This window comes from Pan troglodytes, chromosome 20, assembly GCF_028858775.2.
Source record: "Pan troglodytes isolate AG18354 chromosome 20, NHGRI_mPanTro3-v2.0_pri, whole genome shotgun sequence".
NCBI classification, from domain to species: domain Eukaryota; kingdom Metazoa; phylum Chordata; class Mammalia; order Primates; family Hominidae; genus Pan; species Pan troglodytes.
Genome location: NC_072418.2, coordinates 10,560,081 through 10,586,029, shown reverse-complemented (window position 1 = coordinate 10,586,029; position 25,949 = coordinate 10,560,081). Strand labels below are relative to the sequence as shown.

The window sequence follows — 25,949 nt, the reverse complement described above, 5'->3', positions numbered from 1 at the left end:
GGCTCATGCCTATAATCCCAGCACTTTGGGAGGCCGAGGCGGGTGGATTACTGGAGGTCAAGGAGTTCAAGACCAGCCTGGCCAACATGGTGAAACCCTTTCTCTACTAAAAATACAAAAATTAGCCAGATATGGTGGCGGGTGCCTGTAATCCTAGCTACTCGGGAGGGTGAGGCAGTAGAATGACTTGAACCTGGGAAGTGGAGGTTGCAGTGAGCTGAGATCGTGCCATTGCACTCCAGCCTGGGCAAAAAGAGCAAAACTCTGTCTCAAAAAAAAAAAAAAAGTCTGGGTGCCGTGGCTCATGCCTGTAATCCTAGCACTTCGGGAAGCTGAGGTGGGCAGATCACTTAAGGTCAGGAGTTTGAGACCAGCCTGGCCAACATGGTGAAAACCCATCTCTACTAGAAATACAAACATTAGCTGGGCATGGTGGCACATGCCTGTAATCCCAGCTGCTCGGGAGGCTGAGGCAGGAGAATCACTTGAACCTGGGAGGCAGAGGTTGCAGTGAGCCGAGATAGTGCCACTGTACTCCAGCCTGGACAACAGAGCGAGACTCCATCTCAAAAAAAAAAAAAAAAGAAAAGAAAAAGAAAATCCATTCATTTAATGCATCAACAGATATGAATTGAGCTGTGTAAACTCAAAGTATCTGAGTCAGGTCTCAATCAATTTAGGAAGTTTATTTAGCCAGCTGGGTTCAGTAGCTCACACCTGTAGTCCTGGCACTTTGGGAGGCCAAGGCAGGAGGATGTCTTGAGCTCTGGAGTTCGAGACCAGTCCAGGCAAAATGGCGAAACCCAGCATCTACAAAAAACACAAAAGTTAGCCGGGTGTGGTGGTGCATGCCTTCGGTCCCAGCTGCTCAGGAGGCTCAGGTGGGAGGATTGATTGAGCTCAGGAGGTTGAGGCTGCAGTGAGCTGAAATCATGCCACTGCACTCCAGCCTGGGTGACACAGCCCGGGTGACACTCCAGCCTAGGTGACACTGTCTCTTAGAAAAAAGTCTTTTTTTGTTTTGTTTTTTTGAGATGGAGTCTCGCTCTTGTTGCCCAGGCTGGAGATGGCCAGGTTGCTCTTGAACTCCTAACATCAGGTAATCCACCCACCTCAGCCTCTCAAAGCGCTGGGATTACAGGAATGAGCCACCACACCTGGCTGAAAAAAACCTTATATTTAGAGATGGAGTCTTGCTATGCCACCCAGGCTGGTCTCAAACTCCTGGCCTCAAGCGATCCTCCCTCCTCAGCTTCTCAAAGTGACATGATTACAGACGTGAGCCACCTCAACCAGCAGCCTTTTTTTTAAATGGAATCTTGCTTGGTCATCCAGGCTGGAGTGCAGTGGCACAATCTCAGCTCACTGCGACCTCCACCTCCTGGGTTCAAGCGATTCTCCTGCCTCAGCCTCCTGAGTAGCTGGGATTACAGGCACCTGCCACCATGCCCAGCTAATTTTTTGTATTTTTAGTAGAGACAGGGTTTCGTCATGTTGGCCAGGCTGGTCTCAAACTCCTGACCTCAGGTGATCTGCCTGCCTCAGCCTCCCAAAGTGCTAGGATTACAGGCATGAGCCACTGTGCCTGACCTGCTTCTTATTTTATTTTATATTTATTTATTTATTTATTTATTTTGAGACAGAGTCTCGTCAGGCTGGAGTGGATGGCACGATTCGGCTCACTGCAAGCTCCGCCTTCCGGGTTCACGCCATTCTCCCGCCTCTGCCTCCCCAGTAGCTGGTACTACAGACGCCCACCACCACGCCCGGCTAATTTTTCTGTATTTTTAGTAGAGGCGGGGTTTCACCGCATTAGCCAGGATGGTCTCGATCTCCCGACGTCGTGATCCGCCCGCCTCGGCCTCCCAAAGTGCTGGGATTACAGGCGTGAGCCACCACGCCCGGCCCCTGCTTCTTATTTTAAAATGTAGCAGGAGGCCAGACACAGTGGCTCTCACCTGTAATCCCAACACTGTGGGGGGCCAAGGTGGGAGAATTGCTTGAGGCCAGGAGTTCGAGACCAGCCTGGGCAACATAGCAAGACCCCATTTTTACACGCTGGCCATGATGGTGTATGACCCATGGTCCCAGCTACTTGGGAGGCTGAGGTGAGAGGATTGCTTGGGCCCAGGAAGTCAAGGTCACAGTGAGTTGTGATTGCACCACTGCATACCAGCTTGGGCAACAGAGCAAGACCCCGTTCTCAAAAAAAAAAAAAAAAAAAAGAGAGAGAGAGAGAGAGACCTGGGCCAGTGGTTCACGCCTGTAATCCCAGCACTTTGGGAGGCCGACGCAGGCGGATCACCTGAGGTCAGGCGTTTGAGACCAGCCTGGCTAACATGGTGAAACCCCATCTCTACTAAAAATACAAAAATTAGCCGGGCATGGTGGCGGCTGCCTGTAATCCCAGCTACTCAGGAGGCTGAGACAGGAGAATCGCTGAATCTGGGAGGCGGAGGTGGCAGTGAGCTGACATTGCACCACTGCACTCCAGCTTGGGCAACAGAAGCAGACTCCGTCTCAAAAAAAAAAAAAAAAGGAGGCGGAGAGGGCAGGAGAAAATGTGGGTAAGAGCCTTTATCATAGTTTCCATGGGACAGGCACAGTGAGGCAGATGAAATTTGCCACGGGCTATTTTGAATAATTTCTCCAGGCTCTGGGGCATACGTGCTGTCCCTAATTGCCTGGCACGTGGCCCTAAAGTAATCAGGTCAGGGCAACAGGCTTGGATTATCACAGCTCTGCAAAAAAGGTGGTTGTGGGGTGTGAGCTTTCCATAGGAACCGTGTGCTCTTGGACAAGCCAGTTGTTTGCAAACTCTCCAACAAATTAGCTAACCCTGAAGAAATCGGCAAACCCTGGGAGAAGCCGTCTCTCCGGCATTAGCAAGGCCCAAGATGCCAAAACATCAGGAAACAGAGAAACTCCTGGCCTCAAGTGAACCTCACAGAAAGACCAGTCCCCTCCTGTGGGGCCCCGTCTTCTGACGACCCCCAAACTAGGAAGCACTTTATTGTTTCTCTTCTCTGTAGGCTCTTCCACATGCTGTCATTTCTCTTTCTGTATTTTTATGTATTATTATTTGGGTCAGGGTCTCACTCTGTGCCCAGGCTGCAGTGCAGTGGTGCAACCATAGCTCAATGCAGGCTTGAACTCCTGGGCTCAAGCAATCCTCCCACCTCAGCCTCCCGAGTGGCTGGGACTTACAGGTGTGTGCCACTAGTCCAGCCTTTTCCCTTTCACCTTGCTTTCCCTAGGGTCTGTTCCCCTGCCCTACCTGGCTCCTGTGTCCCCAGAGAGCTGGCCAAGCAGCAAGGGAAAGGGGTTTCCCCCTTCATGTGTTACTAGGGCTAAGGGACAGAACCCAAGTTAGCCACCCACCTGCACATTTGACCTCGCCACAGGGTCTGGCAGCTGCACGCTCCACAGACACTTGGATCAGATCTCGGTTCTGTTGCTCTGTGACCTCCTGTTGCAATTTGCTGGAAAGCAAGTGAATCCTGTGCCCAGACACACTGGCACACATCTGTGATTGCCAGGTCCCCAGGAGGCTAAGGTGGGAGGATTGCTTGAGCCCAGGAGTTCGAGACCAGCCTGGGCAACATAGTGAGGCCTTGTCTCTACAAAAGGTAAACAAAATTAGTCAGGTGTGGTGGCATGCACCTTTGGTGTTGGCTATTCAGGAGGCTGAGGTGGGAGGATGGCTTGAGCCCTAGAGGTCTAGACTTCAGTGAGCTGTGATCATGCCATTGTACTCCAGCCTGGGCAAAAGAGCAAGACCCGGCCGGGCGCGGTGGCTCACACCTGTAATCCCAGCATTTTGGGAGGCTGAGGTGGGCATATCACCTGAGGTCGGGAGTTCGAGACCAGCCTGACCAACATGGAGAAACCCCATCTCTACTAAAAATGCAAAATTAGCCAGGCGTGTTTGCGCATGCCTGTAATCCTAGCTACTCAGGAGGCTGAGGCAGGAGAATCACTGGAACCTGGGAGGTGGAGGTTGCAGTGAGCTGAGATCGTGCCATTGCACCCCAGCCTGGGCAACAAGAGCGAAACTCCATCTCAAAAAAAAAAAAAACAAAAAAACAGCAAGACCCCATCTCTAAACACATATAGATACACATATAAAATACAAAATATATATAAAGAATAAAAATCGTATTAGAAAATCTAAGCTGGCCGGGTGCAGTGGCTCACGCCTGTAGTCCCAGCACTTTGGAAGGCTGAAGCCAGTGGATCACCTGAGGTCAGGAGTTCAAGGCCAGCCTGGCCAACATGGTGACTTCCCAGCTCTACTAAAATTACAAAAAATTAGCTGGGCATGGTGGTGGGTGCCTATAATCCCAGCTACTTGGGAGGCTGAGGCAGGAGAATTGAACCTGGGAGGTGGAGGTTGCAGTGAGCCGAGATCACGCCATTGCACTCCAGCCTGAGCAACAAGAGTGAAACTCCATCTAAAAGAAAAGAAAAGAAAATAGCAGCAGCTCCCTATACAACCAAAGGACCAATGAGACTTTTTTTTTTTTTTTTTTTGAGACAGAGTCTTGCTCTGTCACCCAGGCTGGAGTGCAGTGGCACAATCTCGGCTCACTGCAACCTCCGCCTCCTGGGTTCAAGCGATTCTCCTGCCTCAGCCTCCCGAACAGCTGGGAATACAGGTGCGGGCGCCACCACGGCCAGTTAATTTTTGTATTTTTGGTAGAGATGGTGTTTGGCCATGTTGGCAAGGGTAGTCTCGAATTCCTGACCTCAAGTCATCCGACCGCCTTGGCCTCCCAAAGTGCTGGGATTATAGGCATGAGCCACCGCGCCCAGCCACAATTTACCATTTTAACCTGTCAACACAAAGAGTCAAACTTTAAAATATTCGAAGAGATTTATTCTGAGCCAAATATGAGTGATCATAGCCCATGACATAGCTCTCAGGAGGTCCTGGGAATATATGCCCAAGGTGGTTCGGGAGCAGCTTGGTTTGATACATTTTAGGGAGGCATGAGACATCAATCAAACACATCTGAGAAATACGCTGGTTTGGTACAGAAAGGTGGGACAATTCAAAGGAGGTGGCGGGTCTTCCAGGCTATAGGTAAATTTGAACATTTTCTGGTGGACAATTGGTTGAGTTTGTCTAAAGGCCTGGGATTAAGCTGGGCATGGTGGCTCACCTCTGTAATCCCAGCACTTCTGGAGGCTGAAGTGGGTGGATCACTTGAGGTCAGGAGTTGGAGTCCAGCCTGGCCAACATGATGAAACCCTGTTTCTATCAAAAATACAAAAAAATTAGCCGGGCATGGTGGCAGGTGCCTATAATCCCAGCTACTCTGGAGTCTGAGGCAGGAAAATCTCTTGAACCCGGGAGACGGAGGTTTCAGCGAGTCGAGATCATGTCACTGTGCTCTAGGCTAGGCAACAAAGTGAGACTCTGTCTCTAAATAAATAAATAAATAAACAAACAAACAAAATAAAGACCTGGGATTAATAGAAAGGAAATGTTCAGGTTCAGATAAAAGATTATGGAGACCAAGGTTTGTTTGTTTGTTTTGAGACAGAGTTTCGCTCTTGTTGCCCAGGTTGGAGTGCAATGGCACGATATTGGCTCACTGCAACCTCGGCCTCCCGGGTTCAAGCAATTCTCCTGCCTCAGCCTCCTGAGTAGCTGGGATTAGAGGAATGGGCCACCATGCCAGACTAATTTTGTATTTTTAGTAGAGATGGGGTTTCTCCGTGTTGGTCAGGCTAGTCTCGAACTCCTGACCTCAGGTGATCTGCCTGCCTCCGCCTCCCAAAGTGCTGGGATTACAGGCGTGAGCCACCACACCTGGCCCAAGGCCATTTCAAAATATGGTAAAGAAACATGTTTTGGGGTAAAATACTTTTATTTTCTTCTTTGCCACATAATGTTATGGCAGAGTCAGGTTGGAAAGTAAGTGACGATATATAGGATTAAATAAAACCCATCTGATGAGGATTTATGGTTTGTGGGGCAGACCCAGGCCCCTTAGATAGGAATCTGGGCAAGATAAAAAATATCGGAGCTTAGTTCTCAAACCATTTTTAAGTATGCAACTCAGTGGTATTAAGTACATTCGCGTTGTTTTGCAACCATCACTGTCAGAAGTATGTAAACCAGAGCGACTCCGTCTTGAATAAGGGCTGGGTGAAATCAGCCTGAGACCTACTGGGCTGAATTCCCAGGTGGTTAAGTCATTCTAAGTCACAGGATGAGACAGGAGGTCAGCACAAGATACAGGTTATAAAGACCTTGCTGATAAAACAGATTGCAATAAAGAAGCCAGCTGAAACCCACCAAGACCAAGATGACGACATGAGTGACCTCTGGTTGTCCTCACTGCTGCACTCTCACCAGCGCCATGACGGTTTACAGATGCCATGGCAACATCAGGAAGCTACCCTCTATGCTCTGAAAAGGGGAGGCATGAATAATCCACCCCTTGTTTAGCATATCATCAAGAAATAACCATAAAAATGGGCAACCAGCAGCCCTCGGGGCTGCTCTGTCTATGGAGTAGCCATTCTTTTATTCCTTTACTTTCCTAATAAACTTGCTTTCACTTTATGGACTTGTCCTGAATTCTTTCTTGTGCGAGATCTAAGAACCCTCTCTTGGAGTCTGAACTGGGAGCCCTTTCCCATAACATCTTCACCATCCATCTCCAGAACTTTTTCCAAACGGGAAATCTGTACCTATTAAATAATAGCACTGGCCAGGCGCTGTGGCTCACACCTGTAATCCCAGCACTTTGGGAGGCCAAGGCGGGTGGATCACGAGGTCAAGAGATCGAGACCATCCTGGCCAACATGGTGAAACCCCGTCTCTACTAAAAATACAAAAAAATTAGCCAGGCATGGTAGCGCATGCCTGTAGTCCCAGCTACTCAGGAGGCTGAGGCAGGAGAATCTCTTGAACCTGGGAGGCGGAGATTGAAGTGAACCAAGATCATGCCACTGCACTACAGCCTGGTGACAGAGTGAGACACTGTCTCAAAATAATAATAATAATGATAATAATAACACTTCATCCCTCTTCCCCCAGCCCCTGGTAACCTCCATTCTACTTTCTGTCTCTGTGAATTTTCCAATTCCAGGTACCTCACTATGCTCCCTTTTGTGTTCATTTTTTTGTTTTTTTTGAGTCTCACTCTGTCACCCAGGTTGGAGTGCAGTGGCTCGATCTTGACTCACTGCAACCTCCACCTCCCGGGTTCAAGTGATTCTCCTGCCTCAGCCTCCCAAGTAGCTGGGATTACAGGTGCCCACTACCACTCCTGGCTAATTTTTGTATTTTTAGTAGAGACGGAGTTTCACCATCTTGGCCAAGCTGGTCTTGAACCCCTGACCTCAGGTGATCTACCCATCTTGGCCTTCTAAAGTGCTGGGATTACAGGTGTGAGCCACTGTGCCTGGTCTGTGTTCATTTTTGTTTTGTTTTGCTTTTAGATTTTTAAAAAGTATTAAAATTTTTTTGTAGAGAGGGGTTCTCACTTGTTCAAGGCCGGTCTCGAACTCTTGGGCTCAAGCAATTCTCCTGTTTCAGCCCCCAAAAGTGCTGGGATTACAGGCGTGAGCCACTGCACCTGGCTGCATTCATTTTTTATGAAAGGTGTAAAGTCTGTGCCTATTTTTTGCATATGGACATCTGATTGTTCTAGCACCATCTGTGGAAAATGTAACCACACCAGACCAATCTGGTTCACCTTTTTTTTTTTTTCTTGAAGACAGAGTCTCACTCTGTCGCCGAGGCTGGAGTCCAGTGGCACAGTCTCAGCTGACAGCAGCCTCTGCTTCCTGAGTTCAAGTGATCCTCCTGTCTCAGCCTCCTGAGTAGCTGGGATTACAGGTGAGCACCACCACACCTGGCTAATTTTTGTATTTTTAGTAGAGATGAGGTTTCACTATATTGGACAGGCTGGTCTCGAACTCCTGACCTCAGGTGATCCGCCCGCCTCGGCCTCCCAATGGTTCAATTTTTTTTTTTTTTGGAGTCTCGCTCTGTCACCCAGGATGAAGTGCAGTGGCGTGATCTCTGCTCACCGTAAGCTCCGCCTCCCGGGTTCACGCCATTCTCCTGCCTCAGCCTCTGGAGTAGCTGGGCCTACAGGCGCCCGCCACCACACCCGGCTAATTTTGTTTTTGTATTTTTAGTAGAGACGGGGTTTCACCATGTTAGCCAGGATGGTCTTGGCTAGTCTCGATCTCCTGACCTCGTGATCTGCCCGCCTCGGACTCCCAATGTGCTGGGATTACAGGTGTGAGCCACCACGCCCGGTCCCAATGGTTCAACTTTTTATTTTTTTTCAAGAAGGAGTTTCACTCTTGTTGCCCAGGCTGGAGTGCAATGGCAGGATCTCGGCTCACCACAACCTCCGCCTCCCAGGTTCAAGCGATTCTCCTGCCTCAACCTCCCTAGTTGCTGGGATTATAGGCATGTGCCACCACGCCCAGCTAATTTTGTAGTTTTAGTAGAGACGGAGTTTCTCCATGTTGGTCAGGCTGGTCTTGAACTCCTGACCTCAGGTGATCCGCCCGCCTCAGCCTCCCAAAGTGCTGGAATTACAGGCGTGAGCCACCACACCCGGTCAGTTCAACTTTTATGTAGCAGAGTTGTGAGTTGTTTTTCAGTTGCCACAGACCCCCAGGTAGAAGGTCGCATAACCTGAGCATGTCCAGGGGAACAAGTGTGTAACCACAGGCAGAACCTAAGTGCTCCCACTGAGGAGAGAGGGGTGGAGACTGAATTAAGAAGCAGACACTGCATGACAGGACCCAGGATCCAATCAGAGTGAGCCCTGGCATCATCCCATGGCCGGATCCAATCAGATCATGCCTGCCCGCATCACCTCAGTGCAAGATCCAATCAGAACACGCCTCATTACCCTATGCTTATAAAAGCTGCCCCAGCCTGCAGCTCCCGGAGACAGATTTGAATGTTTCCTCCTGTCTCCGTGCAGTCGACTTGCAATAAAGCTTTTATTTTCTGAAAAGCTGGTGCCATGTATTGGCCTGTATGTGCATTGGGCAGGGAGCACATTGATTGCATAGACAGCAAAAAGACTGTCCTTTCTCCGTTGAATTGCCTGTGAGCTTTTGTCAAAGATCAATTGATTATATTGGTGTGGATTTATTTCTGGACTTTCTGTTCTGTTGATCTGTGTGTCTTCTTTTGCCAATACTGTCTTGGTTATTGCAGATTTCCAGAACGTCTTGATATTGGGTAGTGACAGTCCTCCAACTTGGTTCTTCTTTGATATTTTGTAGGCTACTCTCAGTCTTTGTCTTTCTGTATCAATTTTAGGATCAGTTTGTCAATATCTACAACCTGGCAACATCTATTAAAATTAAAAATATAGGCCGGGCACGGTGGCTCACCCCTGTAATCCCAGCACTTTGGGAGGCTGAGGCAGGCAGATCACGAGGTCAAGAGATCGAGATCATCTTGGCCAACATGATGAAACCCCGTCTCCACTAAAAATACAAAAATTAGCTGGGCGTGGTGCCACACGCCTGTAGTCCCAGCTACTTGGGAGGCTGAGGCAGAGAACTGCTTGAACCTGGGAGGAGGAGGTTGCAGTGAGCCAATATTGCACCACTGCACTCCAGCCTGGTGACAGAGCAAGACTCTGTCTCAAAAAAAAAAATATATATATATATATATATATATATATAGAGAGAGAGAGAGAGAGAGAGAGAGAGATCCTTCACCCAGCAACCTCATTGCTAGAAATCTTTCCCTTGGAAAGAAAATCATCAGCACGTATGGGCATAGGTATAAAAATTAATTTTTGTAGAGACAGGGCCTCGCTCTAATGCCCAGGCTGGAGTGCAGTGGCGTGATCATGGCTCACTGCAGCCTCAACCTCCCAGGCTCAAGTGATCCTCTCACCTCAGACTTCCAAGTAGTTGGGACTACAGATGCCATCATGTTCGGCTAGTTTTTAAAATTTTTTTTGTAGAGACAGGAGTCTCATTACATTGTCCAGGCTAGTCTTGAACTGGTCTGAAGCGATCCCCCTGCCTTCAGCCTCCGAAAGTGCTGGGATTACAGGTGAGAGCCACTGCACCCAGCCAAAAAATTCTTGTTGCAGCATTTTTTGCTTACTTTTTGGTAGTGGTGGGGAATAAAACCTGTTAACCAAGTGAAAACTCATCAGTGGGGATGTGGTTGAATAAATGAAGGTTCATCCACACCATAGATGATTATCAAGCAATTAAAAAGAATGAATTCAGATTTTAGTAGGTGGTCTAAGAAGTTTCCAGAAAGTCCTGTGAATAAAAAAGTATGTTCAATATGATTCCATATTTATGAAACAATGACCCCATCTTCTCTTTTTGGTCTATGTATTTATGAATATCTACCTTCGTTTAATGAACAAAGAGAACAACCTGGTAGATTGTTAACTTGAAGAATGACCAAAGTAAGAGGAAATAAGAGAAAAAGAGAGGGTAGTTCAACCCCTGATGACTGTTGAAAAAAATAGTAACTTCTTTTTCTAAACCAGTGCTGTCCAATAGAAATATAAATGCAAGATCAGGCTCAGTGACTCATGTTCATAATCCTAGCACTTTGGGAGGCTGAGGCAGGAGGATCGCTTGGGCCCAGGAGTTCGAGATCAGCTGGGACAACATGATGAAACCTTGTGTTTACAAAACATACAAAAGTTAGCCAGGTGTGGTGGCGTGCACTTGTAATCCCACCTACTCGGGAGGCTGAGGCAGGAGGATTGCTTGAGCCTGGGAGGTTGAGGCTGTAGTGAGCCATGATCACACCACTGCATTCCAGCCTGGGCAACAGAACGCGATCTTGCCTAATAAAAAAGAAATAAAATAAAAACTAATGCAACCAACATAGACAATCTTAACTCTTTTAGAACCCACATTTTATCTTATATATATTTACTTATTTATATATACATTTTTGAGACGGAGTCTTACTCTGTTGCCTAGGCTAGAGAGCAGTGGTACGATCTTAGTTCACTGCAACCTCCGCCTCCCAGTTTCAAGCGATTCTCCTGCCTCAGCCTCCCGAATAGCTGGGATTTCAGGTGCCTGCCACTATGCCCAGCTAATTTTTTGTATTTTTAGTAGAGATGGGGTTTCACCATGTTGGCCAGGCTGGTTTCAAACTCCTAACCTCATGATCCGCCCACCTGGGCCTCCCAAAGTGCTGGGATTACAGGCATGAGCCACCGAGTGGCCTAGAACCCACATTTTAAAAAGTAAAAAGAAACAGATGAAATTTTAATAATATAATTTACTTAGTCCAGTGTACCCAAAATATCAGCATTTCACCCCGTCATTGCTATTTGAGTCATCTTACATTCTTTCTCTTGTATGAAGTGCTTGCGATTCCGTGTGGATTTCACATTTATATCTCCATAGAACTGGTTCAAATGCTCAAAAGCTCCCTGTGACCAGTGGCCACCTAACAATCTCTGGGAAGACTTGAGTGCCCCCTAGTGACAGATTTGTTTAACTTCCTCTTGGCAATGAGGTCCTCAAAGGTAAATCAGATGGCGTGGCTCCCTGCCTAGAACCCACCGTGGCTCCCTGCTGCCGCCAGGTCATGTCCACGCTCCTGGTTTTCAAGACTCCTTTCAATCTGAGTCCTGCTCATCTCTCCACAAGAAACTTCCACTCCTTCCGGTCATATCAGATTTGCTCACCATTCATTCATTTACTGATCCATCGATTCAGCGTTTATTGAGTGCCAATGAAGGCCCTGGCACATGTGCGTTTTCTGAAGATCAGTGATGTTCAGGTTTCTGGGTCTGACAATTTGCACTTAACCAATTTTATTTTTGAGTGTCAGTCTTCTTGTCTGACTTAACTAATGGCACCCTTAAGGTTTCAGGGGGCAGGGTGGAAAGCTGCAAGTGCACCCTTAGCCCTCAAGGATGAGACCAGAGGGAGAGAGGCTGGGCGGGCATTGCGGCCCCAGATAAATGGGTGCAGATGGCAGAACTGGCAGTGGGTGCCAGAGTCCTCTCTTCTCCCAGCAGGGCTAATCCTAATCCAGTTGAAGTCTGACCTCAAAGCCCACCTTGGCATCTCAAAATACCAGGATTACAGGCTTGAGCCACTGCACCCTGGCCTCTCTTGCTCTCTTTCCCTCCCTCCCTCCCTCCCTCCCTTCTTTCCTTCCTTCCTTCCTTCCTTCCTTCCTTCCTTCCTTCCTTCCTCTCTCTCTCCTCTCTCTCTCTCTTTCTCCATTCTTTTGACAGAGTCTCACACTGTCGCCCAGGCTGGAGTGCAGTGGCACAATCTCTGCTCACTGCAACCTCCGCCTCCCGGGTTCAAGCAATTCTCTTCTTCAGCCTCCCAAGTAACTGGGATTACAGGTGCCCACCACCACGCCTAGCTAATTTTTTTTGTATTTTTAGTAGAGATGGGGTTTCACCATCTTGGCCAGGCTGGTCTTGAACTCCTGACCTCATGATCCACCTGCCTCGGCCTCCCAAAGTGCTGGGATTACAGACGTGGGCCACTGCGCATCTTCTCTCCTCTCCTCTTTCTTCCTTTTTCTTCTCTCTCTTTCTCTATCTCTCTGTCTTTCTTTTTATTTGAAAGGGTCTTGCTCTGTCTCCCAGTCCGGAGTGCAGTGATGTGATCTCGGCTCACTGTAGCCTCTACAGTGACATCTGGGGCTCCCAGACATCTGGGGCTCAAGTGATCTCATCTCAGTCTCCTGAGTAGCTGGGACTACAGACTCATGCCACCATGCCCGGCTAATCTTTGTGTTGTTAGTAGAGACGGAGCTTGCCATGTTGCCCCAGCTGGTCTCTAACTCTTGCGCTCAAGGGATCTGCCTGCCTTGGCCTCCCAAAGTGCTGGGATTACAGGTGTGATCCCCCGCTCCCGGCTCGACATGGAAATATTGCCAAGATGTAATAAGAAGTTAAAAGAGGCTGGGCGTGGTGGCTCACGCCTGTGATCCCAGCACTTTCGGAGACCGAGGCAGGCAGATCATGAGGTCAGGAGATAGAGACCATCTTGGCCAACATGGTGAAACCCCGTCTCTATTAAAAAAAAAAAAAAATTGCCAGGTGTGGTGGCGTGTGCCTGTAGTCCCAGCTACTTGGGAGGCTGAGACAGGGGAACTGCTTGAACACGGAAGGCAGAGGTTGCAGTGAGCCGAGATCGCGCCACTGCACTGCAGCCTGGGTGACAGAGAGAAACTCTGTCACAAAATAAAACAAACAAAAAAAAAGTAAAATAAAATAAAGGGCCACCTAGTGTGTGATTCCATTTACGTGAAACGTCTAGGCCAGGCACGGTGGCTCATGCCTGTAATCCCAGCACTTTGGGAGGTCAAGGCAAATGGATCACTTGAGGCCAAGAGTTCAAGACCAGCCTGGCTAACATGATGAAACTCCGTTTCTGCTAAAAATACCAAAAAAAAAAATAGCCAGACGTGGTGCCGTGTGCACCTGTAATCCCTGCTACTCGGGAGGCTGAGGCAGGGAAACATTCGAACCTGGGAGGTGGAGGTTGCAGTAAGCCAAGATCATACTACTGCACTCCAGCCTGGGTGACAGAGGGAGACTTCATCTAAAATAAAATAAAATAAAATAAAATAATATAATATAAAAGTACATGCAATGTCCGGAACAGGCAAATCCACAGAGAATAGAAAGTGGATTAGTGTTTGCCAGGGACTGGGGTATGAGGAATGGGAAGCAACTGCTAATGGGGACAGGATTTCATTCTGGGGTGATGAGTACGTTTTGGAACTAGATAGAGGGGGTGGCTGCACATACTGCGTGTACTGAATGCTACTGAATTGTACACTTGAACATAGTAAGTGCTATGTTGTGTGAAATTGATCTCAGTAAAAGAAAACAGTAAAAAGAAGATGGTAATTGAGAGGGATTGATTTAGTTTGCAAGAAAAAAAATATTTTTTTTACAAAGATGAGAAAAAGCAAATACAGAACAAGATACAAAGGTGCTAACATTTGTGTTTATTAGAAAGAGAAAGAGGCCAGGCACCATGGCTCACGCCTGTAATCCCAGCACTTTGGGAGGCAGAGGCGGGCAGATCACATGGTCAGGAGTTCGAGACCAGCCTGGCCAATATGGTGAAACCCCGTCTCTACTAAAACTACAAAAATTAGGGTGTGGGGTGGGCGTCTGTACTCCCAGCTACTCGGGAGGCAGAGGCAGGAGAATTGCTTAAACTTGGGAGGTGGAGGTTGCAGTGAGCTGAGAGTGTACCACTGCACTCCAGCCTGGGCGACAGAGCGAGACTCTGTCTGAACAAAAAAAGAAAAAAAAGAAAGAAAGAAAGAAAGAGAAAGAGGCCAGGTGTGACGGCTCATGCCTGTAATCTCAGCACTTTGGGAGGATGAGTTGGGAGGATCACTTGATCCCAGAGTTCGAGACCAGCCTGGGCAACATAGTGAGACTCTATCTCTACAAAAAAAAAATTTAAAAATTAGACAGGCAGTATGTGCCTGTAGTCCTAGCTACTCTGGAGGCTGAGGTGGGAGGATTGCTTAAGCCCAATTCGAGGCTGCAGTGAGCTGTTATCTTCCCCACTGCACTTTAGCCTGGGTGACAGAGGGAGACCCTGTTTTTTTGTTTGTTTGTTTGTTTTTAATTATTTTTACAAAGAGGAAATAGGGCAAATACAGAACAATGTGTAAAGGTGCAAACGTGTGTTTATTAGAAAGAGAAATAATATATTGTATATGGACCCTAGACAGGTCCCCCGGCTAGAACATCAAGGCAATGGGGTGAGGGTGTGGCTGGGGGCCCAAGGCCGTGGGGAAGGTTCCAGCTTTGTGGCCTGGGTTCAGATTTGCCTTTATTCTTTCCTGGTGGTGGGGTCCCAGTGGGCGATCTGGTGGCTCTGTGCCTCAGTTTCCTCATCTGTGTAATGGGATGATATCAGAGCCTGTCTTCAGGGTCTCTTGTGAGGATCCAGCCTGATCTCTTCCTCGGAGCTTTCCTGGGTCCTCTGCGGCCGCCCTCCCCGCTGCAAGCCTCATTCCTGGGCACGTGGCCAAACTCCTGGCGTTGTACGCAATGCTTTGACTCCCAGCTGCTTCCTGTGCTTATACAAAGAGGGCTCTGTCCCCAAGCCACCCTGGCCTAGGCTGGCCCAGTGCACTCCACACACCATAGACTGCAGGCATCTCCCCGTCCCTCCTCCCATCTCCTTGTCCCCAGCCCTGACCCTGTGCTCCTGGGCACACCCTGCCCACTCCTGTCTCCATGCCTTCCTTGAGCTCATGCTAATGAACATCTGGGGTCTGCTGGCTCTGGGTGCACACAGTCAAGTCCCGCCTATGAGGGGGGGCTCCATGGCTGCTCAGAAAGTCAAACGGAGAGTGGGGCTGGCGTGACTCACAGTGACCTTAACGGGATGACAGTGGCAGCAGCGGGGGGGGGGGACAGTTCTGGGGGACATTAATAGTGTGACAATGTGACAGCAACAGGTGACAACGTCACAGGAACTGGGAATGATGGGAAGGCAACAGGTGACAGCAACAGGTGACACTGTAATTTTAAAACCCACTAGGGGCCAGGTGCAGTGGCTCACACCTGTAATCCCAGCACTTTGGGAGGCCAAGGCGGACAGATCATGAGGTCAGGAATTCAAGACCAGCCTGACCAACATGGTGAAACCCCATCTCTATTAAAATACAACAACAACAAAAAAATAGCCGGGTGTGGTGGCACACGCCTGTAATCCCAGCTACTTAGGAGGCTGAGGCAGGAGAATTCCTTGAACCCAGGAGGAGGAGGTTGCAGTGAGCCAAGATCCCACCACTGCACTCCAGCCTGGGAGACAGAGCAAGACTCCATCTCAAAAAAAAAAAAAGGAAAAAGAAAAAGAAAAAAAAAAACTAGATGGTGATGCGTGCCTGTAGTCCCAGCTACTTGGGAGGCTGAGGCAGGAGAATGGCTTGAACCTGAGAGGAGGTTGCAGTGAGCTGAGATTGCACCACTGCACTCCAGTCTGGGCGACAGAGCAAGATTCTGTCAAAAAAAAAAAAAAAAAAAAAAAAAAACAAACTTCAAAACACCAGATCCCCATTGGAGCCCCCATGGACCTCATTTTGCTGAGGGTGGGGGGAACTGGTGCCAGCATCTCGGATCATTGAGCAGCATCAGGGCTTAGGGTGCCAGATGGTAATGAATGGTGTCTTCCTGGGGCCCGATCTGCGTGTGATGTGTGTGAATGTGGTTGGCTGTGGCACCACGACGCTGGTCACTCTTTCTGCTGAGCCCGGTTGTTGCTGATGCCAGGGGATTGTGATGTTAAGAACCCTGACATTCTGGGTAATGGTATGATCATGAGCCGGGGACTGTGTCACAGCAGAAAGGTGAAGGTGTAAAGGTGACAGGAGACATGCATGTCCCAGGTAGCGGAGCAACCAGAAAAGAGCAGGGTGTCACATGGACAGGTGACAATGAGACAGGGTCATAGGGACAAGTGACTGTAGAATAGGAACATGGTGATGATGATGATATACATACATATTTAGAGACAGGTTCATGATCTGTTATCCAGGCTGGAGTCCAGTGGCAACATCATAGCTCACTGCAGCCTCAAACTCCTGGGTTCAAGCACTCCTCCCACCTCAGCCTCCCAAGTAGCTGGGACTACAGGTACATGCCACCATGCCCAGCTAATTTTTCTATTTTTCTGTAGAGATGGGGTCTTGCTATGTTGCCCAGGCTTGCCTTGAACTCTTGGCCTCAAAGGATCCTCCACCTTGGCCTCCCAAAGTGTTGACATTACAGGCGTGAGGCACCGCACCTGGCTGATGATGCAGTTTTGACGGAGAGACCATGCATGTGTTTTGTACAGTCCTGGGTGGGGGGACCGTGATATGTGGTAGGATTTAAAGCCTAAATGTCCCCCTTTTTTTTTTTTTTTGAGATGGAGTCTCGCTCTGTCGCCTAGGCTGGAGTGCAGTGGCGTGATCTTGGCTCATTGCAGCCTCTGCCTCCCAGGTTCAAGCAATTCTCCTGCCTCAGCCTCCGAAGTAGCTGGAACTACAGGTGTGTGCCCCCGTGCCTGGCTAATTTTTTTATTTATTTTTATTTTATTTTATTTTTTTTTGAGATGGAGTCTCGCTCTGTCGCCCATACTGGAGTGCAGTGGCACCATCTCGGCTCACTGCAAGCTCCACCTCCCAGGTTCACACCATTCTCCTGCCTCAGCCTCCCGAGTAGCTGGAACTACAGGCGCCCACCACCATGCCCAGCTAACTTTTTGTATTTTTAGTAGAGACGGGGTTTCACCATGTTAGCCAGGATGGTTTTGATCTCCTGAGCTTGTGATCTGCCCGCCTCAGCCTCCCAAAGTGCTGGGATTACAGGTGTGACCCACCGCGCCCGGCAATTTTTTTATATTTTTAGTAGAGATGGGGTTTCACTGTGTTAGCCAGGATGGTCTCGATCTCCTGACCTCGTGATCCGCCCAACTCGGCCTCCCAAAGCGTTGGGATTACAGGCGTGAGCCACCATGCCCAGCCTAAATGTCCCTTCTTAACAGTGTGATGTAATAAGGGTACAGTGGGGGGTGACACTGTCTGTGATACCACATCAATAACTGGCAATAACATAACAGACCAGGGTGGCACCATGGGAAGTCTGAAACCACAGCACGTGGTGTGGACAGTAGCTTGGGTGGGGGGCTGTGAACAACCAATGCCCACTCTCTGCCGTCATTGAGCACTTCAGGTACAGGGACTTCCAACAGCTCCACATCCTGGTCTTGCCACACCCTCCGGCTTCCTTCTCCCCTCTCTTCTGGAGGGCAGGTAGGGAGACTTCTAGGACTGAGTCGCTCCCTGGCCACAGTTCTTCCAGGAAAGCCCTCCTCCAGACTTAGCCATGGCAACAGTGGCCGTGCAGTGTTCCTGGGATGGGACAATCTCTCCCCACCTTTTGCACCTATGCTGGGTTGCTTCTAGGGCACCCGGTGCTTGTCCCCGTGCCCATGTAAGATTCATTTGTTGCAGAACAAATCTGGGTGGACCTTGGCAGAGGAGCCTGGAAAGAGGTGTCCAAGGTGGCCAGGGAAACTGGTTTGTCCACAATAGCCCCTGGGCCCACCCTCCAACAGGAACCCCACCCCCCGTCTCTGCTGGGCCACCTCGATCCTGGGGTTCCCTCCCCAGTCCACCCTCCCCATGCCCCAGCACCCCACCTGACCCTTCTCACAGGGTCCACGGGCCCCTGCCTTGGCCAGGATGACTGGATCTTGTCCCTGAAGTCGGCGTCTGTCCCATGCTCCCTGAGCCCAGCCCTGGGGCCCTCAATGCTCCCCAGACACAGTCTAAGACCTGGAAGTGGAGCCTTGGGAGAACCTCCCCTTTCTGTGAGTCCACCGTGTCTCCCCTCAGAGGCGGGGGGGAGCCTGCTGACGGCTCCTGGGTGCTTCTAGCCTCTTCTTATGTTGCCTGCTTTCCTCTTGCTCCCTCCCCTTCTCCTCTCTCCTAAAGTTCCAACCTCACTCCATCCAGGCATGTTTGTTCTAAGTTCTCTCCTTCTCCAGGCCTTTGCCTGTTCTGTTTCCTCCAGCAAACTCCTATGCAACTGTCAAAACCTACTTCAAAAATCCCCTTCTGGGCCAGACTCGGTGGCTCATGCCTGTAATCTCAGCACGTTGGGAGGCCGAGGCAGGTGGATCACGAGGTTAGGAGTTTGAGACCAGCCTGGCCAACATGGTGAATCCCTGTCTCTACTAAAGATACAAAAAATTAACCGGGCATGGTGGCACAAGCCTGTAATCCCAGCTACTCGGAAGGCTGAAGCAGGAGAATTGCTTGAACCTGGGAGGTGGAGGTTGTAGTGAGCCAAGATCGCGCCATTGCACTCCAGCCTGGGTGACAGGGCAAGACTTTGTCTCAAAAAACAAAACAAAGCAAAACAAAACAAAAACAAAATCCTCTCCCTCCCTGCAAATTGTGAGTTTACCCTATTGAACTCCCAAAGCTGACTTGCTGAATATACTCCCACCATAGCACTTCCGGAATGGAGACAGGGTCTTGCTCAGTTGCCCAGGCTGGAGTGCAGTGGCACAATCATAACTCACTGCAGCCTCAACCTCCTAGGCTGAAGCAATCCTCCTGCCTCAGCCTCCTGAGTAGCTGGGACTATAGATGCATGCCACCAGGCCTGGCTAATTCTTTTTAATTTTTTTTTTTTTTTAAGAGATGGGGTCTCACTATGTTACCCAGGTTAGTCTCGAACTCCTGGTTTCAAGCCCACTGGGCTTACTTATTTATTACATTCTGGAAGTACTGTGGTGGGGGCATATTCAGCACAATCAGCTTTGGGAGTTCAATAGAGTAAACTCACAATTTGCAGATAGGGAGGGAATTTTTGAACTGGACTTTGACAGATGCGTAGGAGTTTGCTGGATGGAGTAACAGCTTCAGGCCCAACGCACAGCTTCTGACAGATCCCCATGTTAAGGGTCTATTCTCAAAGGTATGAAGGTGGTGGAAAAGCCTAGAAATTTTTGTTTGGAGTACTGACAACAGATAGGGAGCCGAAATTCTTGTCTGGTCCCTTTGGTAGGTGGAGAAACAGGTTCAAAGAGATTTGAAAGTTTACACCGTTTGAATTGTTAACCTCTTCATTTTGAGAACCAGATGAAAAACCTGGGCCCTTCTCCCTGGGAAATACAGCTTTGCCCAATGTTTTGTCAACATATTTAGGGGCCCCTGATCTCAGCCTAGTTAAGAATCCAGGCTCCAAGAGCCAGGTGAGTTTCCAACGTCAGTCTCGCAATTCTCCTTGCTCGAGGGGGGGGCGGCGGCTTGGGAGGCCCTGAGAGGGCCGCCCAGGTGAGTCCCGGGACTTCTCTGCCCAGGCTGTCGTCCAGGCCCCCCAAAAGTCAGAGCCCCACCTCCACCTCAATCTCGATCCGAAAACGCGGCCCCGGCAGCCCCTACTAGGCGCCCCCAGCCCTGAGCCCCCCGCCCGCCCTCACATCTCTCCAGTCCATCGGAGTTTTTCACTCGGAGCCCCGGACCCTCCCCCGAGCCGCAGCCTCTCTCCCCGCCCCGGATCGGAGCCCCCCCGTCCCCGCCCCGGGAGCTAAGAGGTGCAAACGCGCCCTCCTCCAACTCCTCCCGCCCCCAACTCCCCCCCGAGTGGCAGCTCTCGGCTGGGAACGCGGCGGGGTCGGCCTCTCGGCTTTGCGTTCCCGCCCCGGGTCCCCGGCGCCGCAGGAGCCCGCCCTGCAGTGCTGAGTCCCGCGCGTCCGCCTGCCGTGCCCGCCTCCACGCGCGCCGCCTCGCAGGTAGGTGAAGGCGCGGGGACAGCGGCGGGGCGAGATCGCGGGCGCTGAAGGGTGGAGAAGGCGGGGGCGGGGGGGCCGGCAGGGGGAGGGGGAGAGGATTCCTTTGTTCGCAGCCGGGCAGCCCCAGGCCCAGCCCCCTCCCCTCTCCGCCTTCTAGTGGCGCCCGCCGCAGTGGGGAGTGGGGGCGCGGGGACCCGGCGGGAGGGGCTCGGCCGGGGCGCGGGGCCCCTGACCCCACAGGTGAGGGCGGAGCCAAGCGTGGTCGCGGCCGGGGGCCCTGCCAGGTGGAGATCGCGCCCCGCGGGCTCCGGGGGCGCCCCCTCCCCGTCGGCGAAGCTTGGTATCCCTCGCTGTTTGGCCCTCAGCCTCCACACCCCGTGCCGGGCGCGCCTTCTCTGCTCATTCATTCCACAAACTCCAGGGTGTGGCTCGCAGAAGCAGCGGTGTGTAGGGGGGACCGAGGCAAATCAGGCCAGAGACTCCCCCTACCTAATTCCCCCACCCGACCCGAGGCAGGGGGCTGGGGCGGAGGGAGTGGGGGAGGAGGGCTTGCAGGCCCCGAGGCTGCTTGGAGTCCACAGAGCCTCAGAGTGCGGACTGACCCGGACAACTGAGAAGAAAAAGCGGGCGCCCCTCTCCAGCCAGCCAACCCTCCAACGTTGACAGGGGTCTCTCCCTTCTCCGGGGCCTTTGGACAACCGGGGCGTGGCCAAGACCACACAGCAGGGCTCCCCGCCCATTCTCCACCTAGGGCGGGTTCCTTTCCTCCCTGGAACCTGAATGGAACAGGAAGGCCACTTGGTCTGGCTTCTCTCCCTCAAGTATTTTGCCTCCACCCTCCAAACGGTCGTCTCCTGTCCCGGTCTTCTCCCTCCCGTCCTTCATGGCCCAGGAAAGACCCAGCCAAGGGGGGCAGGAGCGAGTTCCGTTCCTGATCTTCTCCCCCTCCTTCTTCTCTTCGTGGGCTTAAGCTCCGGCTTAGCCCCTCACTCATGGTGTGATGGCCTTAGTTTGTGCATCTGTGAAATGGGCACAGAAGCGGTACCTTCCCTGCTGGGCACAGGGTTACTCTCTGCATTGGGAAGTTCCAGCCCCTGCCTGGGCCCCCTGCCCAGGGAGGCATCCAGCCCTGACCTGGGAGCAGTGAACAGTCAGAGGGGGCTTCCTGGAGGAGGCGTGATGTTAGAGAAGGGTCTTGCGGCTAAGGGTGCACAGCCCAGGCAAGACCGGCGTGGGATGTGGAGGCGAGGGGACACAGGGCCAGGTGGGGCCAGGCATTGCAGGAGTGGGGGTATCTGTGTCACAGAGGGACAGTGGGGTTGTTGCTTCCCACGACTTACCATCTTCCTCCTACCCTGGGCGCTCTCTGGGCTCCACCGTCCCAGCTAGAACTTCGGGAATCTCCTCAATGCCCTCCACCTCCCACGACATGAGCCTCCCATTCCTCTCCTCTCTCTCCCATCTGGACAGCCCCCAGCCTTCTGACACCCTGTTTCCCCCCGGGACCCTGCTGCCCTTCCCCACACCACCTAACATGCATTTCTGACCTTGCTCCTCCCACCCAAAGCTTTTCAAGGGCTCTTCATTGTCCTTGACGAATGAGCAAAAGCTGCATGACACTGCTATGCCCACTCCTGCAACGCCTGGCCCCACCTGGCCCCACCTGGCCCTCTCTCCCCTCCCTTCCACGTCCCACTCCCGTCTCGCCTGGGCTGTGCACCCTCAGCCCCAAGACCCTTCTCTAACATCACACCTCCTCCAGGAAGCCTCCTCTGACTGTTCACCGCTTCCCGGTTGGGGCTGGATGCCTCCTTGGGCTCCCAGAGGCCCCGGGGCTGCCCCATTTGGCAACCACCCTGCCCTCCTCGTTGTGTTGGGTCCCCCATGGCCAGGGTGGGGGGCTCTTCTAGGGCTGACTCTGCTTCCTCTCTGCAGCCTCCAGGGGACACGCCATGACTCTGGAGGGTCTGTATTTGGCAAGGGGCCCCCTGGCCCGGCTCCTGCTGGCCTGGTCGGCCCTGTTGTGCATGGCAGGTGGCCAAGGCCGCTGGGACGGGGCCTTGCAGGCTGCAGGTCCTGGACGTGTGTGGAGGCGGGGCAGCCCAGGCATCTTGCAGGGGTGCGTGGTACCTGGGATGCTGGGAGACCCCTTCGGTGTGGATTGGGCCATCCTGGGGCCAGCGGAATACCCGGGGGGATGTCCACACGGGCAGGGGCTCACCAGACCCATCTCGCTGTCCCCGAAGGCCGAACGTGTGCGGCTCCCGGTTCCATGCCTACTGCTGTCCAGGCTGGAGGACATTCCCTGGCAGGAGCCAGTGTGTCGTGCGTGAGTGCTACTGCCGTCTGGAGGTGGGGGGGCACAGGCCAGGGACACTCTTACCTGCCTGCAGGTTCAGCTCTGTTTACACAGGGACTTAGCCAGGGACCTCTGGCTGAATCACAGGAATGGCCCTTGCATCTGCGTCTGTCCTCAGGGTTCCAGGCCAACCTGCCGTGTTCATTTCCTTTGCCCTACAACCTCCTTGTGTCTGTCTGTCTCTCTGGTTCCCTTGCTTTGTCTCTGCCTCTCTCTATTCATCTCTGCTCGTGTCTCTCTCTGTTGGTTTCTTTTCTTTATTATTATTATTTTTAGAGATGGGGGTCTCTGTGTTGCTCAGGCTGGTCTCAAACTCTGGCCTCAAGTGATTTTCCCATCTCAGCCTCCCCTCAGCCTCCCAAAGTGCTAGGATTCCAGGTGTGAGCCACTGCACCTGGCCTCTCTCTGTTGGTTACTGTCTCTCTATCTAACTGATTCTCTCTCTCTCTTTCTCTCTGAGTCTCTCTCTGTCTCTCTGAGTCTCTCTCTGTCTGTCTCTCTCTGGCCTCACCCTCTCTTTCTGTTTCTGTCTCTGGAATCTGACTCCACTTCCCAGGAGACACCCAACCTCAGTATCCAGGACCCCAGCACCTCCAGCTCTGTCCTCACAGCTCAGCAGCTCTGGCCCAAAGAGCGTTCTCTCCCAATGGCTCTAGCAGGGTCCCCAACCCACAGCCTGGGTCACACCCCCTGCCCAGCCCAGCCCGAGAAGGGGGGGGACATCCCATGAAAACACGGGTGGGGTGTGCTATGAGCAGAGCCGGGGATGCAGATGACCAGCACCGTCCACCGAGGTGTTCTGGCCAGCCCGGACACCGATGGAGCAGGGACGGCCCAGGCTCGGTCCTGGTCTTGACTGCCACCCGCTGCACTCATCCAGCCATCTGTAGGCGCGCCTGCGGTGAAGGCTTCTGCTCCCAGCCCAACCTGTGCACCTGTGCGGATGGGACGCTGGCTCCCAGCTGCGGGGTGAGCCGAGGTGAGCGGGAAGTGGCCTCTTGCGGGAGGGAGAAGAAGGTCACAGGGTTCTGGTTGCCACGAGGAGCCTGGGCTGCTTTTGTTGAAGGACAGGAGTGGGGCTGAGCATGCCTAGTCCTGCAGCCTTCCTAGGAGGGCATCTCGGGGCCCATCTCCACATTACTATGTGTCCTGCCTTCCTGTCCCCAGGGTCAGGGTGCAGTGTGAGCTGTATGAATGGGGGCACCTGCCGGGGGGCGTCCTGTCTGTGTCAGAAGGGCTACACAGGCACCGTGTGTGGGCAGCGTGAGTATCCCCATGGGACTCCCCTCCTTGCACACCTGGGACTGTGATCCCAGAGTATTAGTCTCTGCTGCCACCTGCCCACTGCCCAGGGTTCCTTCTTCCTGGACTGGAGATTGCAGGGGACGTTTATTGTCACAGTCTCTCTTTTTTTTTTTTTTTTTTTTTTTGAGACAGAGTCTCGCTGTGTCGCCCAGGCTGGAGTGCAGTGGCAAGATCTCGGCTTACTGCAAGCTCCGCCTCCCAGGTTCACACCGTTCTCCTGCCTCAGCCTCCCGAGTAGCTGGGACTACAGGTGCCTGCCACCTTGCCTGGCTAATTTTTTGTATTTTTAGTAGAGATGGGGTTTCACTGTGTTAGCCAGGATGGTCTTGATCTCCTGACCTCATGATCCGCCCGCCTCAGCCTCCCAAAGTGCTGGGATTACAGGCGTGAGCTACCGTGCCCGGCCTTTTTTTTTTTTTTTTTTTTTTTTTTTGAGATGGAGTTTTGCTCTGTTGCCCAGGCTGGAATGCAGTGGCACCATCTCAGCTCACTGCAACCTCCGCCTCCCAGGTTTGAGCAATTCTCCTGTGTCAGCCTCCCGAGTAGCTGGGATTACAAGAGCCGCCCACCATGCCTGGCTAATTTTTGTATTTTTAGTAAAGATGGGGTTTCACCATATTGGACAGGCTGGTCTCGAACCCCTGACCTCAGGTGATACACCTGCCTTGGCCTCCCAAAGTGCTCGGATTACAGGCGCGAGCCACTGAGCCCGGCCTCAGTCTTATTCAACCTGGGCCAGATCCTGGGGATTCCTGGGTGAAGACGGGCTTGCTGTGAACCCCAGCTCTCTCTGCTGCTGGGGGACCTCCAGCCGTCACCCTCTCTCCTCCACAGCCATCTGTGACCGCGGCTGCCACAATGGGGGTCGCTGCATTGGGCCCAACCGCTGCGCCTGTGTGTACGGCTTCATGGGACCTCAGTGTGAGAGAGGTACCAAGCACGCGCGGGTGGGAGGTAGACAGGGGACTCGATGGAGGAAAGGGGGTTTCCTGGAAGTCCCTGAGAGCCTTGAAAGGACCCAGCTGGCCTCCTTCCCGCAGCTGGGGCAGTCTGAGGATATTTCTTTCATTTGCTCATCTGTTCTCCAAAACATCTGCTATTCACTGGCTCTGAGCGAGCACCTGTGTTGGAGTCTGGTAGGAAAGACAGAGGATGTGCCAGTCTGAGGGGCAGGGAGGAGAAACTGCAAGCAGAAGATTCTTATCTGGGAGTGTCAAGGCTAAGACAAGGGTTGGGGCAGCCCTGGAGCATGTGAAGGACAGAGAAACCATCTGCTCCACAGAAGGGAGTCAGGGAGGGCTTCCTGGAGGAGGGGACCCCTCAGCTGGATCTGGTAGGGTGGATTGGACTTCATGAGATGGGCAAACCCCCTCTTTATTGCACCCTAATTCTCTCTTTTTTTTTTTTTTATTTTGAGACAAAGTTTTGCTCTTTCGGGCTAGAGTGCAGTGGTATGATCTCGGCTCACTGCAACCTCTGCCTCCCAGGTTCAACCAATTCTCCCGCTTCAGCCTCCCGAGTAGCTGGGATTACAGGCATCCCCATGCTCAGCTAATTTTTGTAATTTTAGTAGAGATGAGGTTTTGCCATGTTGGCCAGGCTGGCCTCGAACTCCTGGCCTCAAGTGATCTGCCTGTCTCAGCCTCCCAAAATGAGCCACCACACCCGGTCACCCTAACTCTTAAAAATGATCCCATTTTTAAGACGGCTAAGATAGGTGGGGTCACCTGCTGAGAGGATGTTACCAAAATTAAGAGGGTGGATGTACCAGGAGTTTGAGATCAGCCTGGGTAGCATAGTGAGACCCCCCCTCTCTAAAAAAAGTAAAAAATTAGCCTGGCATGGTGGTGCATATCTGTAGTCTCAGGCTGAAGTGGGAGGATTGCATGAGCCCAGGAGTTCGAGGCTGCAGTGAGCCGTGGTGGTGCCACTGCATTCCAGCCTGGGTGACAGAACCAGACCCTATCTCTCTTAAAAAAAAAAAAAAGAAAAAGAAAAA

General features: G+C 51.8%; 1 protein-coding gene across 19 annotated transcripts in view; it reads left to right on the top strand.

The window, feature by feature from the left end:
* The first annotated feature begins 20,043 nt into the window (after nt 1–20,043).
* The window catches only part of FBN3 (fibrillin 3), an 84,387-nt gene continuing 78,481 nt past the window's right edge, over nt 20,044–25,949 (top strand). For 16 of the 19 annotated variants that reach the window (XM_016934906.4, XM_054674140.2, XM_016934912.4 and 13 more), the window contains exons 1-6: nt 20,202–20,286; nt 22,222–22,405; nt 22,533–22,615; nt 23,526–23,624; nt 23,813–23,908; nt 24,785–24,880. In XM_016934906.4, coding sequence (XP_016790395.3) covers nt 22,239–22,405; nt 22,533–22,615; nt 23,526–23,624; nt 23,813–23,908; nt 24,785–24,880 — 541 coding nt within the window. In that variant the 5' untranslated portion in view covers nt 20,202–20,286; nt 22,222–22,238. Of the gene's footprint in view, nt 20,287–20,651; nt 20,730–22,221; nt 22,406–22,532; nt 22,616–23,525; nt 23,625–23,812; nt 23,909–24,784; nt 24,881–25,949 lie in introns of all 19 variants that reach the window. The other 3 variants (XM_016934913.4, XM_016934901.4, XM_016934903.4) reach the window with 3 other exon arrangements.